General features: G+C 44.7%; 1 protein-coding gene across 4 annotated transcripts in view; it reads left to right on the top strand.

Annotated features, from left to right (window-relative positions):
* GANC (glucosidase alpha, neutral C) overlaps window positions 1–20,180 on the top strand; it is a 194,657-nt gene that overhangs the window by 166,428 nt on the left and 8,049 nt on the right. For all 4 annotated transcript variants that reach the window (XM_063947487.1, XM_063947485.1, XM_063947488.1 and 1 more), the window contains exons 20-23: window positions 8,281–8,357; window positions 8,529–8,603; window positions 9,762–9,875; window positions 11,260–11,372. In XM_063947487.1, coding sequence (XP_063803557.1) covers window positions 8,281–8,357; window positions 8,529–8,603; window positions 9,762–9,875; window positions 11,260–11,372 — 379 coding nt within the window. The remainder of the gene's footprint in view (window positions 1–8,280; window positions 8,358–8,528; window positions 8,604–9,761; window positions 9,876–11,259; window positions 11,373–20,180) is intronic.

Here is a 20,180-nt window from a genome sequence, read left to right as displayed (position 1 = left end):
AAGCCTGGAGACATCACTCCACATAAATATCCTGGAGCTAAGGGCCATCTACAATGCTCTAAGCCTAGCAAGACCTCTGCTTCAAGGTCAGCCGGTGCTGATCCAGTCAGACAACATCACGGCAGTCGCCCACGTAAACAGACAGGGCGGCACAAGAAGCAGGAGGGCAATGGCAGAGTGGGGACTTCACCCAGAAGTCTTCCACATGATTGTGAACCGTTGGGAAAAACCAAAGGTGGACATGATGGCGTCCCGCCTCAACAAAAAACTGGACAGGTATTGCGCCAGGTCAAGGGACCCTCAGGCAATAGCTGTGGACGCTCTGGTAACACCGTGGGTGTACCAGTCAGTGTATGTGTTCCCTCCTCTGCCTCTCATACCCAAGGTACTGAGGATCATAAGAAGGAGAGGAGTAAGGACTATACTCGTGGCTCCGGTTTGGCCAAGAAGGACTTGGTACCCGGAACTTCAAGAGATGCTCACAGAGAAGTGGCCTCTACCTCTAAGAAAGGACCTGCTTCAGCAGGGACCCTGTCTGTTCCAAGACTTACCGCGGCTGCGTTTGACGGCATGGCAGTTGAACGCCGGATCCTGAAGGAAAAAGGCATTCCGGATGAAGTCATCCCTACCCTGATCAAAGCCAGGAAGGATGTAACCGTGCAACATTATCACCGGATTTGGCGTAAATATGTTGCGTGGTGCGAGGCCAGGAAGGCCCCTACAGAGGAATTTCAACTGGGTCGTTTTCTACATTTCCTGCAAACAGGACTGTCTATGGGCCTAAAATTAGGGTCCATTAAGGTTCAAATTTCGGCCCTGTCGATTTTCTTCCAGAAAGAACTGGCTTCAGTTCCTGAAGTTCAGACATTTGTCAAGGGGGTACTGCATATACAGCCTCCTTTTGTGCCTCCAGTGGCACCTTGGGATCTCAATGTAGTTTTGGGTTTCCTAAAATCACATTGGTTTGAACCACTCTCCACTGTGGACTTAAAATATCTCACTTGGAAAGTGGTAATGTTGTTAGCCCTGGCTTCAGCCAGGCGTGTCTCAGAATTGGCGGCTTTATCCTATAAAAGCCCTTACCTAATTTTTCATACGGACAGGGCAGAATTGAGGACTCGTCCTCAATTTCTCCCTAAGGTGGTTTCAGCATTTCACTTGAACCAGCCTATTGTGGTGCCTGCGGCTACTAGGGACTTGGAGGACTCCAAGTTGCTGGACGTAGTCAGGGCCCTGAAAATATATGTTTCCAGGACGGCTGGAGTCAGGAAATCTGACTCGCTGTTTATCCTGTATGCACCCAATAAGCTGGGTGCTCCTGCTTCTAAGCAGACTATTGCTCGTTGGATTTGTAGTACAATTCAGCTTGCACATTCTGTGGCAGGCCTGCCACAGCCTAAATCTGTAAAAGCCCATTCCACAAGGAAGGTGGGCTCATCTTGGGCGGCTGCCCGAGGGGTCTCGGCTTTACAACTTTGCCGAGCAGCTACTTGGTCAGGGGCAAACACGTTTGCTAAATTCTACAAATTTGATACCCTGGCTGAGGAGGACCTGGAGTTCTCTCATTCGGTGCTGCAGAGTCATCCGCACTCTCCCGCCCGTTTGGGAGCTTTGGTATAATCCCCATGGTCCTTACGGAGTTCCCAGCATCCACTAGGACGTCAGAGAAAATAAGAATTTACTTACCGATAATTCTATTTCTCATAGTCCGTAGTGGATGCTGGGCGCCCATCCCAAGTGCGGATTGTCTGCAATACTTGTACATAGTTATTGTTACAAAAATCGGGTTATTATTGTTGTGAGCCATCTTTTCAGAGGCTCCTCTGTTATCATGCTGTTAACTGGGTTCAGATCACAGGTTGTACGGTGTGATTGGTGTGGCTGGTATGAGTCTTACCCGGGATTCAAAATCCTTCCTTATTGTGTACGCTCGTCCGGGCACAGTATCCTAACTGAGGCTTGGAGGAGGGTCATAGGGGAGGAGCCAGTGCACACCAGGTAGTCCTAAAGCTTTTACTTTTGTGCCCAGTCTCCTGCGGAGCCGCTAATCCCCATGGTCCTTACGGAGTTCCCAGCATCCACTACGGACTATGAGAAATAGAATTATCGGTAAGTAAATTCTTATTTTTTGTGTGATTTTGTTGTCAGCACATTCAACTATGTAAAGAACAAAGTATTCAATGAGAATATTTCATTCATTCAGATCTAGGATGTGTTATTTTAGTGTTCCCTTTATTTTTTTGAGCATTGTATGTATGTATGTATGTATATATATATATATATATATATAATAAAAAGAGAGGAAATGCAGCGCCACTTGTGGGACTAATACTCCAGAGATATAGAGATATTTTATAAAACACTCCCAATTATCATGGGCGTCAGCTGTCCCTTAAATATACAGTAATGGTATCATAAGTATCAGGTTTACCAAGGGTTGTGTAAAAGAAACCTTTTGATAAACATCCCCCACTAAGAGGAGGTCAGTTCAGAGGTGCGAACTATAAGAAGGTTGTCATTGACCGAACATTGATGGTGTTGTCTCTACCTTTAAGAGCGAGAAGAATATTCAGAAAGAGCTTCCTAAGAACTTTACTTTAGTAGGACTTAGTAGCGCTTGTGGACTACTCTAATCTAGTTGTTGTAAAAGTAATGGTAAGTCACTGGAAAATGTATGGCGATGTGGTATAAGGGTTCAAGCAACCAATGGTGTCATAATTTAGAGTATCCAAATTATAAACTGTGTATATATAAACCATATACGTATAAACAAATTGACAATATTTTATTTTAACACAACCTCTGTAAATAGTAGGTTAATATATATAAAATTGCATAAAATGAAAGGAGGAATGGCCCTCATTCCGAGTTGATCGGTCGTAATGCGAATGTAGCAGAGTTACACACGCTAAGCCGCCGCCTACTGGGAGTGTATCTTAGCTTCTTAAAAGTGCGACCGAAGTAATCGCAATATTGCGATCACAAACCTCGTAGCAGTTTTGGAGTAGCTTCAGACTTACTCTGCCTGTGCGATCAGTTCAGTGCTTGTCGTTCCTGGTTGACGTCACAAACACACCCAGCGTTCGCCCAGGCACTCCCACCGTTTCTCCGGCCACTCCTGCGTTTTTTCCGGAAACGGTAGCGTTTTCAGCCACACGCCCCTAAAACGCCGTGCTTCCGCCCAGTAACACCCATTTCCTGTCAATCACATTACGATCGCCGGAGCGATGAAAAAGCCGTGAGTAAAATTACTTTCTTCATAGCAAAGTTACTTGGCGCAGTCGCAGTGCGAACATTGCGCATGCGTACTAAGCGGATTTTCATTGCGATGCGATGAAAAATACAGAGCGAACAACTCGGAATGAGGGCCAATATTAAAACCTCCACTAAAAACACAGGTGTTATATTTAAAATAGTATTCAGGAGAGTCTTAACTTAGTTGGTAGAAGGTTATAGAGGGAGAGTCCAACTCGTTTCGTCCTGTAGACTTCTTCAAAGGGTAATGACAGCCTGGGACAGGGTCTCTATATATACCCTCCATAATTAAGTAGTCAATTGTGACCTCACATCCTGTTTGGGCTGGGCATCAATATTGTGGATTAAATTACATATCAAAATTAGGTTTCTAGATTAGAGAAATACTACTATGGCCAAATGTGAACAAGCCATAAGATATTTTTAACATAATATAGACTTAATAGTGTAATTAGGTCTGGAGTGCGGTATTTCCGCCACATTTCCGGTATCCGATATGTCCATTCTGCACATGTGCGCCGTCTTTTGACCTTCTTCTCCGGCGCCGCAAGATCGGAAGTGTGTCCACGTACTTCCTTGTTCCCAGCATCCACGGTCATAGTTCACTACCTTCCGGAACCGGAAATACGCGGGTGGACCGCACTCTGAACCGCATCAGCTACAGTTTCCTCCGCTGGACCCGGAAGTCTATTAGTGGAACGCACGCTGGACCGCATCACGTGGTCCGTGGTCTATCGGCGTTGCCATGGTGATCTCTCCGCTGCGTTTTTCAATGGAATACTGTCATAGCTGCTGCGGTGGTTCTTTTCAATCGTGAAAAATGCATAAGTAGAATCAAACAAAAATAGGTTTAAGTAATTTGGACAAAATATCTCCATTATTAATTAATATCATAATTCATTACTATGTAAACTCATTACTATTTATTCTCATCATTTTTCAATATAAATAGTCTGGTAGTAAGATGTCTCATAAGTCCAGCAGCAATAGACCTTTTACTACCAGACTATTTATATTGAGAAATTTATATTGAGACTTTCAATCAAAAAATATGTGTATTCGTGCAAATCAACGTTTCGGGGTCTCCCCCTTCATCAGGATAAGTCCAAATAAACCAAGACAGTGTTTAAATAGACAGTGTAACTTACCCCCCATTGTCGAATTCCCCCTCCTGCATTCCCCGCTGGCCACGTCGTCTGAACTTCCTGTCCGGCTTCCCCGGCGCATCAGCAGAAGTGACATATCGGCGCCCAGCAACGTTGCCATGGTAACGCGGCACAACAAGAGAGATACAATAATTAAGTTCCATGTAACCGTGCAGCATCATACAACACAAATATTTTTGCTTAGTGTATACAAAGTGCCACATAAAACACATCAATATTATCTTTTGCCATCTCACATAGTGCCAGTTAAAAGTGCATACAGTGCAATGAGAACAAAAAAATATACATTTCTGACCCTCCGTTAGAGGGACAAACCGTGACACTTATTGGTGCATCTTCTGCATGTATTAAAACCTAACCCTGTGATACATGATAAAAACTCATAAAATGCAAATCAACTATGACACCACCAGCTAGACTCGTAATCACTGGTGTAATCATGCTAAAACCAATGTGCCTCACATAATATCTTCAGTGAATGTTATTTATATATTTTGTATGACTATATACTACCTCCTAGTATATACACATTTACATTTCCTATATACACATTTACCTCCCTAATCTCCCTCTGCCTCCCTGGACTAGCGCGTGGCACGGGTAATATTTCAGAGAATATTACCTTAGATGTCCTTGCCTTAAGTTTCTTGCCTAAGTCCCTATAGTCTTTCTTAAGGACATCCCACCTTCCACTAAGTTTGTCGTTGGTGCCAATATGCACCAAGACCGCCAGGTCATTCCCAGCACCTCCCAGCAATCTATCTACTCTGTCCGCGATGTGCTGCACCCGAGCACCGGGGAGACTGTACGGTGATCACGGTCCCGGTAGTAGATTGCCCGATCTGTCTTCCTGATAATGGAATCCCCTTTCACCACAATCTGACTAGGTACCTCACTATCTTTTATCCCAATAGCTCCAGAGGGAACTGTTCCCATGGTTGCTAGAGGGAACAATCTCCTCCGGCACCGTCATTTCCACACTACGATCCACCGAATCCTCGTCCAATCGTGCGAATTTGTTGGGGTTTGGTAGTTCAGAGATGTCAAGCCTCCCCCTCTTTTTCTTCCTTCTAACTGTGACCCAGCTAGCTGCCTGGTCATCCTCATCTACCGGTGACCCCCCCTGCAACTCCTCCACCGTTCTATCTAAGCCTTGCTCGAGATTGTGAATCTTCCTCAGCAGCATAACGGTTTGCTCTAGATCAGTTACCTGGGCTTCCAGGGCAGCCGTTCGCCCACACCTCGTGCAGATGTAATCACACTGGGACGGTTGCTCCAGGTGCGCATACATCGTGCACGTCAAGCACTGAGTGAGATCCCCAATCACAGCCCCACCCATAGTTTTTCTTTTTCTTTTCTTTTTTCTTCTGAAGGTAACAGGGAGTTAGACTCAACAATCTATGTAATGCAATACAGTACTATGGCCTGGCTGTGACGAGAAACAATATACAACAATAGGACAGTAACTTATAATACAAAATAAACTAGGACAAGGGGAGAAAAAGAAGTACAGAGAGAACAGGAGATAAAAAACAAAACACAAAAACACTCACTTATACAATTATGACGTTGTGCTTATACTTATCTATCCTTGTGCACCCCCTGATCCTTCTCTTTTATGCAGCAGTAGTCCCCGGATCCTCCAGTGGCAGCAGCAGCAACGGCAGCAGTCTCTGGCCCCCTCCGTCCGCTCCTCTGATGGCTGCAGCAGCAAACTCTGTCCCCCTTGCGCAGCTCCTACTGGCAGCAGCAGCAGTAGGCTCTGACCACACAGGCAGGCTGTGGCGGCAGCAATTTGCGGCTCGGCCACAGGCAGTACCTAGTACACTCACATAAAAAGAGAGAGAAAAAAGTGCAGCCCCTCACAAAAACAAAACCCTACACCCACGAAACACACAAAATCACTGCCCCTCACACACACAAAATCTCAGCCCCTTACACACACACACACAAAATTTCACCCCATCACTCACACACAAAATCTCAGCCCCTCACACACACACACAAAATCTCAGCCCCTCACACACACACACACACACACACACACACACACACACACACTCAATCAATCACAACCCACTCACACACACACAAGGTCTCAGCCCCTCACACACACACACACACACACTCAATCACAACCCACTCACACACACACAAGGTCTCAGCCCCTCAGTCACTCAACGTTACAGCCCCTCAACTCACACAAAAGGGCAGCCCCTCTCAGTCTACACAGAGAGCGGCAGCGGCTGCGCACTCCGGTCAGCTCTGGCCTCCTCCCCGGCGCTCGCTCTGCTCCCCCTCCGGTGCCCAGTACCTGATCTGGACCCCCTCTCCGGCACCTCCGCACACCCCCTCACACACACGCCTGACCTCCGTGCGACCTGCGAGCACTTCCGGTTCCGGTTCACCGCTCCTCCTCCTCTCATTTAACACATATCATTGTTAAATCTCTTTCTGTGAAGTACATTGGTTCCACAGGGCGCCCGCCCTGACGCACCTAGCTTCTATGGGTTTGTATGGCATTAACCGCTAGTCCCTTCTCCTGTTGTGAGAATGTGGTTCTATGTGACTAACATCTGCCGTCTCTTTTACCTGCTACTGCATTGGACTGGTTAATGAAACTGAGCTCCAGTGCCTGGAGGAGGGGTTAAAGAGGAGGCCCCAATGCATCCTAGGACAGTCTATAGCTTTAGCCTGTTGGTGCCTGGATCGAGATCCATCTCTACACCCCCGATGTTTACCTGTGGAACCAATGTACCTCGCAGAAAGAGATTTAACAGTGGTAATATATGTTTGTGACAAGCATGACTTTACTCTAAACTTTTTTTTGTCATTTATATGATGTTTTTTTTCATATTTTCCACTGATTTTAGTAATAATTAATAAAGACTATATTTTATTATTTCACATTTGGAACCTACAGTACTTTTGAGGTACTTTGTTTCATTCTTTCTTTTGTATATTAACAAGTATTTCACATACGTTATTTACTATACATAATGTCCTATAAAGCACAGAAAGTTTGCTTAAAAAAATATTACTTGGACTGTTTTTTTCTCAAATAAAAGAGATATGGCAAAAAAGTAAAATATAGTTACTTTATGTTACGTTATTAGTTAAGTTATTACTTCTTCTTCGGTTCTGTATATGGAAGGATTCCAGGTAGATTACAGCAGTACCAGCGAAAGGTAGAGGTTTTCTGTAGCATGAAGGGGGGTACACACTGGGAGATCCGTGTTTAAAATCTAAGCAGTCTGACTAGATTGCTTAGATTTTAAGCACGGATCTGTCGTGTGTATGCGGCCCCGCGCATCGCTATCGCCGGTGCTAGCAGGCTCAATCTAGCGGGTCGCTCACTTCACCTCTGTGTTCAAACTGAAATCTAAATTGCAGTGTAAAAATAAAGCAGCCAGTATTTACCCTGCACAGAAACAAAATAACCCACCCAAATCTAACTCTCTGCAAATGTTATATCTGCCCCACCTGCAGTGCACATGGTTTTACCCAACTGCTAACAAATTTGCTGCTGCGATCAACTGAATTACCCCCATTGGGGTTCATTCCGACCTGCTCGCACGCTGACGTTTTTCGCATCGCAGCGATCAGGTCACTACTGCACATACGTATGCACCGCAATGCGCAGGCGCGTCGTACGGGTACAAAGCGGATCGTTGCTGGGCGATGGATTTAACAAAGAATCCATTTGCACAGCCGGTCGCAAGAAGATTGACAGGAAGAAGGCGTTTATGGGTGTCAACTGATCGTTTTCATGGACTGTATATGCAGCTGCTATTAACCATGCAAATCAGTGTTATTGCCACAATAAGAACATATACTAATATATGTTTTTGGATCCTAGGAAACGGTTTACTGGTTGCCCCAGTGTTAGACCCTGGCGTCACTTCCATCGATGTGTTCTTTCCTGGCCCAGGAGAGGTACTGTATAGTATTATAAACCACTGCTTACACTGATCTATAACTTACAACTTCCACTGTCTATAGACCTCTGTAAGAAAAACACATTGTATAGGTCTATAGCATGGTAGTGTGAGTTTTAGGGTTAATGCTCTGATCCCCATATTCTAATCTAAGTCACTGTTTCTCCAGTACTGGTACAACTTTAGGAAATATGAGCGTGTTAAGGGATCACACAGACAAGAAGTGGACGTGACTTTGGAAGAGGTGAGTGTGATTAGTATTTACATGTAATTTACTTTTATAAATGTTTTCCTTTAAAAAAAAAAACAGTGTTGTATTGCGTCTTTATACAGGTTGAGTATCCCATATCCAAATATTCAGAAATGCGGAATATTCAAAAATAAGGAATTTTTTGAGTGAGAGTGAGATAGTGAAACTTTTGTTTTCTGATGGCTCAATGTAAACAAACTTTGTTTAATACAAAAAGTTATTAAAAATATTGTATTAAATGACCTTCAGGCTGTTTGTATAAGGTGTATATGAAACATAAATGAATTGTGTTAATGTACACACACATTGTTTAATGCACAAAGTTATTAAAAATATTGGCTAAAATGACCTTCAGGCTGTGTGTATAAGGGCCCTCATTCCGAGTTGTTCGCTCGCAAGCTGCTTTTAGCAGCTTTGCACACGCTAAGCCGCCGCCTACTGGGAGTGAATCTTAGCATAGTAAAATTGCGAACGAAAGATTCTCAAAATTGCGATTACACACCTCTTAGCAGTTTCTGAGTAGCTTCAAACTTACTCGGCATCTGCGATCAGTTCAGTGCTTGTCGTTCCTGGTTTGACGTCACAAACACACCCAGCGTTCGCCCAGACACTCCTCCGTTTCTCCGGCCACTCCCGCGTTTTTCCCGGAAACGGTAGCGTTTTTTCGCACACACCCATAAAACGGCCAGTTTCCGCCCAGAAACACCCACTTCCTGTCAATCACATTACGATCACCAGAACGAAGAAAAAACCGTGAGTAAAATTCCTAACTGCATAGCAAATTTACTTGGCGCAGTCGCACTGCGGACATTGCGCATGCGCATTCGCGACTAATCGCTCCGTTGCGAAAAAAAAATAACGAGCGAACAACTCGGAATGACCCCCAAGGTGTATATGAAACATAAATGCATTCTGTGCTTAGATTTAGGTCCCAGCGCCATGATATCTCATTATGGTATGCAATTATTCCAAAATACGGAAAAATCCCATATCCAAAATACCTCTGGTCCCAAGCATTTTGGATAAGGGATACTCAACCTGTACAGGTGTTAAACATCTAATAAATCTTGGGGCAATCGCATACTGACAGGAAGTTTCCCTATTACAGCATTAATGCAGGTTTACATATAATAAAGTTCTTTCTTTATGCAGATTCCAGTATATCAGCGCGGTGGCTCCATTATCCCCCTGCACACAGTTACTGGAAAGTCCACAGGCTGGATGGCTGGTTCTCCATATGAGCTACATGTAGCACTGGATAGGAAGGTAACCTCTCTCTGTACTAAAAAATAACCTGTTTTATTGGCTAGCCAGTGATTGTTGCAATTTCCCAAACAATCAAAGCAGCTTATATAAAAGGAGTCATACATGGCAGAGACGTAGCTTCCAACTGCTTCCAGTTTACAGGGAGATACCCAGATTCTAAAGTTTTGTCCCTGGAAGTTTCAGTTTGGGTTTTGTCACTATTTTTCTCTTTTGATTGCATTCCATGCGTTTTACTGTCTTATTTTCTAAGAACACATGTGATTATAGGAATTGTAGTGCACAGACAGTACTGGACACGGAATACATATGATTCACCGGCAGACGGGATGCCGGCTGTCACTATACTGACAGCTGCATCCTGACTGTCAGAATCCTGGCAGCTATGCAGTGTGTCCCCTCGCGGGCTTGCTGAGCTCGCCGCACTTCAGGCCCAGGGACTCGCTTTGCTCGCCACATGTTATACTCCCTCTCAGTTGGTGTCGTGGACCCACCAACTGAGTGGGAATAGCCCCACGTTTGTCGGGATCCCGGCCAGCGGCATTTCACCAGCTGTCGGGATTCTGGCGTTGGTCCTCCTGAACGCCGAGATCCCGACAGCTGGTATATTCACCGCATCCCCAGGACACGGCAGGTTTAGATTCGCCTGTTCAGATGCAAAGATACATTGGGGGCGATTCAGTTGTTCTACCACATTTCACATCACGGCCAGGACTTTAGTCAGGTTTAGTTGCTTTGTAAGGCTAAAGCCGTGCTTTTGGTGGCGTCAGAAGTAATGGGTGCCCGATCAGAGCAACAATACTAATAACTAGTTACCTCGGCAGGTGATGCGTTTGAGATCCCAGCGGTTAGGATGTTGGCAGTCATGTGACTGACGCCGAAATCCCGACATCCCTCAGGAGACCGCTGCCGAGAGACACAGACAGCTGACATCCTGAAGGTGAGTATCGGGGTTAGGGCCGGGGGAAGGGAGGCTTAGGGTTAGGCACTAGGGAGTGTTAGCCGTATTGGCCCTCCCGGAGGGTTAGCCTCAGCTGACACTCACGGAGGTTTAGAGTTCAGCGATGGGAGGGGGTAAAATACTTACCCCAGTCTGGTGCCGGGATTCTCACTGTCGGGATGCTGCCGTTAGTCGTGTAACCGCCTGCATCCTCCCGCCAACGTTTCATACCCAACCCCTTGGCAATGCTGTGTGTTTGCAGTGTGAAATGTGTTCCCTCGTTGCATTCATAAAAATGTGCTCTGCAGCCCAGGATAGTTCTAGGAATGGCACACTACAATCATTTGATAAGGTGTTTATTATGTCTGCTGTATACTCTTATGCACACTGCAGTACGGCTTGCTTTCTCACAGGATGATATCTATATGTGGACTGTCTTTATTGCAGGGATCGGCTGTAGGGGAGCTCTATGTAGATGATGGTCACTCCTTGCAGTACCTTCACCAGCACATGTTCAGCTACAGAAGATTCACTTTTACTAAGAATGTCCTGTATTCCAGGTAAGGGAAGCAGAACGATGTGACGGGATGATGCTATTGAAATCTTTAAATGAAAAGATGAGACCAGTGCAGGAGAGAAATAGCTTATTCCAGGCCACCTAAGTGACAGCTTATACTGTATATTATTTTAATATGAATTCCAGAATATGGTAGCATTCTTTTTCACATTAGAACTATTTACTGTATTGTGTCCGTTCTTCAGATGTTTGCAGAAATGTAGGATTGCTGCACTTTCTGAAACATTAACGCAATATCTGTGTAGTAAACAGGCACAATGATTAATAACATCAACAAATCCAATGTAATTGGAGGATTAAACAGACATCCACTGAACTGTTACCTAAAGAGAACCACGTACATAGATCACAGCAGCCAGCGGAGTAGAAATTGTAGAGACACAGGATGTGATCGAGAGTCACACTCATTCACTTGTGAAAGTAGCCATCACCGCTATCACTCCACCTACCCTATGCTTGGTGCAAGAGGTCTGTCTGATATCTGACATATTTCTACAAACAATCAGCTCTGCATAGTCCACGGAATACTTACATGTCCACGGAATACTTACATACAGACTCCCCGTTACAGCGCAGTTACACACACCCAGCTGCAAGTGGAGATGAAGCTGGGATGTGTTCGCAGTTGCTGAAATTTGCATTTGCAGGTTGTGACACATTCACTGTTGCTAAAAATGTAAAGCTCCCTCTGCAAACCATGCAACTCTGAATCAGCCCGACCGTACAGAGCGTGTTGAATGTAACAGTCTCAAGCAATGGCAGCTGCTGCCCTGGGCTGCAGTGCAGACCACACACTGCATGAGGGGGGATGAGCCAGTTATCACATATAAACATACATGTAATGTTGTATGTAAAATGTGTGCTGGCTGCCTTACCCCGGGGGGGTCAGTAGCACCTCTGTGTTTCACTGAGCGTGCCGCTGCCTGGGACACAGCACTAAGCTTGTCTATCCTCTATAAGCCCACCCTCAGACTCCTGTGAAAGTCTCCAATGGGAGTCTGGGGGCGTGCTGACCCCGGGTAAGACAGGCAGCAGATATGTTATATACAACATTGCATGTATGTTTATATGTGTTAATCAGCCCCCCCATCATGCAATGTGTGGTCAGAACTGGCATGATTTTGGCAAATTCACTGCTACTATTAAAGCAGCGATCAGTTATAAGGCAAAAAGTCAGCCTTATAATGGATTGCCCCTTTAAATTTAGCTACTGTAAATTAACAAAGTCATACCAGTTCTGTAATCTAGGACAATATTATATAATCCGCTCACAGTTACATTAACATACCCTCCGACTGTACCTCTGTGGATTTTTTTTTTTTTTTCAAATTATTTTTATTGCAATCTCACATCGTACAGAATAAGTAAGCAGCATTTCGAGACATGAAATATAGTATATGGTTAACAGTGTATAACATAAAATACATCATACAAAGTCCTCCTAGCAGGAGATAAGGAGTCACATATTATTCAGTCTCATATAATCTCAGGTAGAGATCCAAACATATTTTCAAACTTTTCTTCTTATAATAACTTTTATACCCTTCCAAGAAAGGGAACATGTGTAGAACTAATGGTATCAGGGAATTTATGGTGTGCTTTAATCACAAGAGCGGAGAAGATTATAGATGGAACAAAATGTATCAAACACCGATTTTCCACTAGTAAAAACAGGGTATCCAGAAAATCCCTAAACTCATATAAAATACCTAAAACATAAAGAAAAATAAACCAACATGTAATGCCTACTATGGGACACGGGTCATCGATCCATCCACAGCACGATCTTCCCAAATCGGGGGTCTATATTTCCAAGCAGCCCGGTATATGGTTGAAAATAGAAAGGAGTGGAGAAGGGTCCAGAGAAGGAGAGAAAGGATAAGTCAGATGTTTAAGGGGTTAGGGTGGTCTATAGCGTGGAGGAGGTACCATGAGGTGGATTGAAAGCATTTGTCTATGGCTTGTTTAGTATGTAGGGGGAGTGTCAAAATGTAAGGGTTCCAACATTGGAACAAAGCAGGGGTGAGCCTCTCCTTATGGATAGAGGTCACCAGCCAGTCCATGGTGAATAGAAAAAATAGTCTAGAGGTCACCATCGAAATATTAGGAGGTATATTATGAATCCATTGTTGCAGGATTGCCTTCCTGCCAGCTGCTGATAATATCATAAGCAGTTTTTTGTTAGCCTTGGGGATGCCAGGTTGATCGGTTAGACATCCGAACAGTGCCCAGGAAGTGGTGCAGCTAAAGGATATGTCTAGGGATGTAGTTCCATAGTGATGTACCTCATGCCAAAACTGTGACACCAGAGCGCATTCCCAGAAGCAATGGAAGAGGTCGGCCCCCTCCATTAGGCATTTAGTGCATTTACTATCCTCTGAAATGCCCATCAGTGATCGGCGTTTAGGGGAAATGTATGCCCTATGGAGCATTTTATAGGCCATTTCTTGGTAAGAACTTGCAGGAATAAGCTTCAAGGTCAACTGAAAGTGATTTAAGAGGGATTCAGGGGTGACCGTTGGGATGTGGGAGGACCATTGGGACAGCTCCGGAAGGTCCGCGTCTGGGATAAGTTCTAGACGGATACGTGAGTAAATGGTTGATATGGAGTAGCAGGTCGACTGGATTAGTGTGTCCAGAGAGTTAAGAAAGTCGATCCCTGTCAGTTTAGATAATACAGTTTTAAGATAGTGTGTTGCTTGGAAATAGGCAAACTCGTGGTGAGGAAGTAGGCCGTATTTCTCTCGCGCCTCCACGAAAGACAGCGGGGCGCGGGAGGGGTTAAGCAGGTTGCGCAGGTTGCGAACGCCAAGAGAGTGCCAGGTAGTAAAAGGTTGTAAAGCTCCCCCCTCCTGAAACTCTAAGTTGCCGATAAGGGGCAGTGAAAGTGAGTATAGATATTGGAGTTTGAGAGATTTCCTTGCCATTTTCCACGCCTGCATTATGGGGAGTAGTAGTAAATTAGTGGTGATATGTAAGGCCAATTTGGAGGGCTTGGCATGTAAAAGATAACTGAGGGATAAGGGAGCACATAGTTGAGAATCTAGTCTAGAATCTGTGTAGTAATTATTATTTCCAAGCCAATCCATAGCAATGCGTAAGAGGCACGCAAGATTGTATTGTTTGATATCAGGTAGATTGATTCCCCCTCTAGGTACCGTCTGGGTTAATTTTTTCATGCTAATCCTCGGGCGTTTACCAGCCCAGATGTATTTGGAGATAGAAGCGTTCAAAGAGGATAGGTCTGATTTAGATAACAATAGGGGGGTCATCTGTAGAACATAGAGGAGCTTTGGGAAACTGGCCATCTTAAATAAGTTACATCTCCCTAGCATATTAAGGGGGAGGGATTGCCAGAGGCCAAGTTCGGTTCTAATCTTATGCAGGACTGGAGTGATATTGAGCCTATATAGGTGGCATGGTTGAGCAGGGAGTGCAACGCCTAGAAAGGTAATATGTGTATTCGCCCATTTAAAGGGAAAGGCGGTTCCCCAACCCAGTTTCGCCTGTCCATATATGGCCAACGCTTCTGACTTACTATAATTGATGGTAAACCCTGCAAAAGAGGAGAAGCGATCAGTCATGGCAATTAGTTGTGGGATTGTATGGTGAGGGTCTGACATGAAAAGGAGGAGATCATCTGCGAATGCCACCGCCCTTAATTCCTGTGTTCCCACAGCGATGCCCTTATAGTTCTTGTGTGACAGGATATGGCGTATAAGGGGTTCCAGTGCCAAGTCAAAAAGGAGGGGGGACAAGGGGCATCCTTGCCTAGTGCCTCTTTCTAACGTGAAAAATGAAGATGTCACATTATTGACTAAAACCTGCGCCACTGGGTTGGTATATAAGGTTTGCACTAGGTTGCAAAATACTGTGCCAAACCCCTGGTGGGCGAGCACTCGGGATAAGTGAGGCCAGGCAATTTTATCGAATGCCTTCTCTGCGTCTAAATTTATAATGATGTTATTTTTGGCCTGGTTAAGGCGGGTGTAGGATATTGCAGTTAGGGCCGCCCGCACTCCCCGTGTGGATTGTCTACCTTTGACGAATCCCATCTGTGCAGGTGAAATGAGATGGGGTAAGTATACTTGCAACCTGTTAGCTATGATTTTAGTCAAGATTTTAAAATCCTGATTGAGGAGTGAGATGGGGCGGTATGACCCAACCTGAGTAGGGTCTTTGCCAGGTTTTGCTAGCACTATGAGTTTGGCTTCATTGAAACGAAGGGGAGTCTCCCCTGTTGTTAGTATATGGTTATATAATCGTGTTAATATGGGGAGTATGTCGGCCTCTAGCACCTTGTAAAATTCAGCGCTGAAGCCATCAGGGCCAGGGCTTTTTCCATTGGGGAGGGACTTAATGGTGGCCCGCACCTCCTCCTCAGTTATGGGGGCATCCAACGATTCCCTCTCCTCTAATTCCAGCTTCGGTAACTGCGCCTCATCTAGGAATGATTGACCATCAGTTGCATTATCAACGTCGGCAGTATATAGGGACTTATAGAAGTGCATGAAAGCCGAGCAGATGTCAGTGGGATCAGAAAGAACACTTCCAGAGCTGTGCAACGAGTCAACCCATGTTTTGTTTCGGGGTCCCCTGACCAGGTTGGCCAGGAGCTTACCGGATTTATTCCCCCACCTATGAAACCTGTTCCTGCCGTAGTCGTAGCTGATCTGGGCCTGCTCGGTGAGAAAAGTATCATAGATTTGTTTTGCCATGAGGTACGCCTCCCTGTGGGTAGGGCTATCGCTTTGTTTATATGTGCGATATGCAAGTGTGAGAGCTGCGCTGAGTTCCTGTAATTTTATATTAAATTTCTTGCGCTTAGAATTGACGTAGGAGATGATATGGCCACGGAGGACTGCTTTAGAGGCTCCCCAAAAAAGTGGAGTGTTAGATTCTTGATCCAGGTTGTCAGTAGTATAATTCTGCCAGGTGTGTTTAAGATGTAATAAGAAGTCCTCTGAGTGTGTGAGATATGCTGGGAATCTCCAACATTTAGATATGTTTTGAGGTAGGGACAGGTGTAGGGACAAGGTAATGGGGGCGTGGTCCGAAATAATGATGTCTTTAATTGAGGTGTGGGTAACTTTAGAAAAGAGGTGTTTGGATAGAAATAGATAGTCAATGCGAGAGTGAGTAGAATGTGGGTGGGAATAGAAAGAATAATCTCGTTGAAGGGGGTTATGTAGACGCCAGGGGTCTAACCTCTGTGGATTTTTAACACTTCTAATTTCCATTGAAAGTATAGGAAAAGGGGTGTGGCTGCGCCCCCTTTACCCGTAGCCACACCCCTTTTCCTAATTTGTACCGATTTGTATGTGTAAAATGTTGGAGGGTATGCCTTAAGGCATCTGTCATTAGAGCGCTTCACCACACTACAGCAGTCCTATCCATCAGTCTTCTGTTTACTAATTATACTCAGTGATAGGATTTCTTCTAAGAAATGCATTTAATCTGTCTTCTTGGGAGGGAATTTCATACACTTATAGGTAGATTTACTAATGCCTCTAAAACAAAGTGGTGGGGTTGCCCATAGCAACCTGTTTCTGTGTATCATTTTCTAGGATGCAGTAGAGAAATTATAAAACTCAAGGGCGTAGCTACCACAGGTGCAGGGAGTGCAGCTGCTATGGAGCCCAGAGCTGAGAGGGGCCACCTTCCCCATCAAAGTTACGTATGTTATGTAAATTTTTCACCATTGGGTTAGCTATACCCCTGGACCTGCTAATTGTAATGTGGTATAAAATGAACAGGAGGGCATTACAATGTTACATAGTATGAACCAGAGCAGTGAAATTTAGCATAATATGAAGTGGAGGCACTATAGTGTGGCATAATATGAAGTGGAGGCACTATAGTGTGACATAATATGAAGGGGAGGCACTATAGTGTGGCATAATATGAAGAGGAGGTTCAATAGTGTGACATAATATGAAGTGGAGGCACTATAGTGTGGCATAATATGAAGTGGAGGCACTATAGTGTGACATAATATGAAGTGGAGGCACTATAGTGTGGCATAATATGAAGAGGAGGTTCAATAGTGTGACATAATATGAAGTGGAGGCACTATAGTGTGGCATAATATGAAGTGGAGGCACTATAGTGTGGCATAATATGAAGAGGAGGTTCAACAGTGTGGCATAATATGAAGTGGAGGTACTATAGTGTGGCATAATATGAAGTGGAGGCCCTATATTGTGACATAATATGAAGTGGAGGCACTATAGTGTGGCATAATATGAAGAGGAGGTTCAACAGTGTGGCATAATATGAAGTGGTGGCACTATAGTGTGACATAATATGAAGTGGAGGCACTATATTGTGACATAATATGAAGTGGAGGCACTATAGTGTGGCATAATATGAAGAGGAGGTTCAACAGTGTGGCATAATATGAAGTGGTGGCACTATAGTGTGACATAATATGAAGTGGAGGCACTATATTGTGACATAATATGAAGTGGAGGCACTATAGTGTGGCATAATATGAAGTGGAGGCACTATAGTGTGGCATAATATGAAGTGGAGGCACTATAGTGTGGCATAATATGAAGAGGAGGTTCAATAGTGTGACATAATATGAAGTGGAGGTACTATAGTGTGGCATAATATGAAGAGGAGGTTCAATAGTGTGACATAATATGAAGTGATGGCACTATAGTGTGACATAATATGAAGTGGAGGCACTATAGTGTGACATAATATGAAGTGGAGGCACTATAGTGTGACATAATATGAAGTGGAGGCACTATAGTGTGACATAATATGAAGTGGAGGCACTATAGTGTGACATAATATGAAGTGGAGGCACTACAGTGTGGCATAATATGAAGTGGAGGCACTATAGTGTGGCATAATATGAAGAGGAGGTTCAACAGTGTGACATAATATGAAGTGGAGGCACTATAGTGTGACATAATATAAAGTGGAGGCACTATAGTGTGGCATAATATGAAGAGGAGGTACTATAGTGTAGCATAATATGAAGAGGAGGTTCAATAGTGTGACATAATATGAAGTGATGGCACTATAGTGTGACATAATATGAAGTGGAGGCACTATAGTGTGACATAATATGAAGTGGAGCTACTATAGTGTGACATAATATGAAGTAGAGGCACTATAGTGTGACATAATATGAAGTGGAGGCACTATAGTGTGACATAATATGAAGTGGAGGCACTACAGTATGGCATAATATGAAGTGGAGGCACTGTAGTGTGGCATAATATGAAGAGGAGGTTCAATAGTGTGACATAATATGAAGTGGAGGCACTATAGTGTGGCATAATATGAAGTGGAGGCACTATAGTGTGACATAATATGAAGTGGAGGCACTATAGTGTGGCATAATATGAAGAGGAGGTTCAATAGTGTGGCATAATATGAAGTGGAGGCACTATAGTGTGGCATAATATGAAGAGGAGGTTCAACAGTGTGACATAATATGAAGTGGAGGCACTATAGTGTGGCATAATATGAAGAGGAGGTTCAACAGTGTGACATAATATGAAGTGGAGGCACTATATTGTGACATAATATGAAGTGGAGGCACTATAGTAGGGCATAATATGAAGTGGAGGCACTATAGTGTGGCATAATATGAAGAGGAGGTTCAATAGTGTGGCATAATATGAAGTGGAGGCACTATAGTGTGGCATGATATGAAGAGGAGGTTCAATAGTGTGACATCGGGGGTAATTCCAAGTTGATCGCAGCAGGAATTTTGTTAGCAGTTGGGCAAAACCATATGCACTGCAGGGGAGGCAGATTTAACATGTGCAGAGTGAGTGGGGGGGGGGGGGGGGGTGAGGCACTGTGGGGACATTTGTATCTGCACTGGGATCATATCTCGCCCTGGGGGCATATCTGGCACTGTGGGGCATATGTATCTGCACTGGGGGCATATCTGGCACTGTGGGGCATGTGTATCTGCACTGGGGCATATCTGGCACTGTGGGGATATGTGTATCTGCACTGGGGCATATCTGGCACTGTGGGGCATGTGTATCTGCACTGGGGCATATCTGGCACTGTGTGGGGACATGTGTATCTGCACTGGGGCATATCTGGCACTGTGGGGACATGTGTATCTGCACCGGGGGCATATCTGGCACTGTGGGGACATGTGTATCTGCACTGGGGGCATATCTGGCACTGTGGGGACATGTGTATCTGCACCGGGGGCATATCTGGCACTGTGGGGACATGTGTATCTGCACTGGGGGCATATCTGGCACTGTGGGGACATGTGTATCTGCATCGGGGGCATATCTGGCACTGTGGGGACATGTGTATCTGCACTGGGGGCATATCTGGCACTGTGGGGACATGTGTATCTGCACCGGGGGCATATCTGGCACTGTGGGGCATGTGTATCTGCACTGGGCGCATATCTGGCACTGTGGGGACATGTGTATCTAGCACTGGGGGCATATATGTAATTGGCACTGTTGGCCATATATGTATTTGGCACTGTGGGGGCTTACATGTATTTGGCATTGTGGGGGCATACATGTATTTGGCACTGTGGGGCAAATATGTATCTTGCACTGTGGGGACATGTGTATCTGGTACTGGGGGCATATATGTATCTGGCACTGTGGGGGCATGTGTATCTGGCACTGGGGGCATATATTTATCTGGCACTGTGGGGGCATATATGTATCTGGCACTGGTGGCACCCATTTTTTGGCATTTTTATATGTATGTGGCACTGTACTGGGGCATTATATGTACTGTACAACATGACTAAACGGGGTTATGACACAAGGTCACACTCCTA

Source organism: Pseudophryne corroboree, chromosome 12 (genome assembly GCF_028390025.1).
Source record: "Pseudophryne corroboree isolate aPseCor3 chromosome 12, aPseCor3.hap2, whole genome shotgun sequence".
Classification (NCBI taxonomy): domain Eukaryota; kingdom Metazoa; phylum Chordata; class Amphibia; order Anura; family Myobatrachidae; genus Pseudophryne; species Pseudophryne corroboree.
The sequence above is the reverse complement of the archived record's forward strand: the minus strand, read 5'-3'. Positions and strand labels throughout refer to the sequence as shown.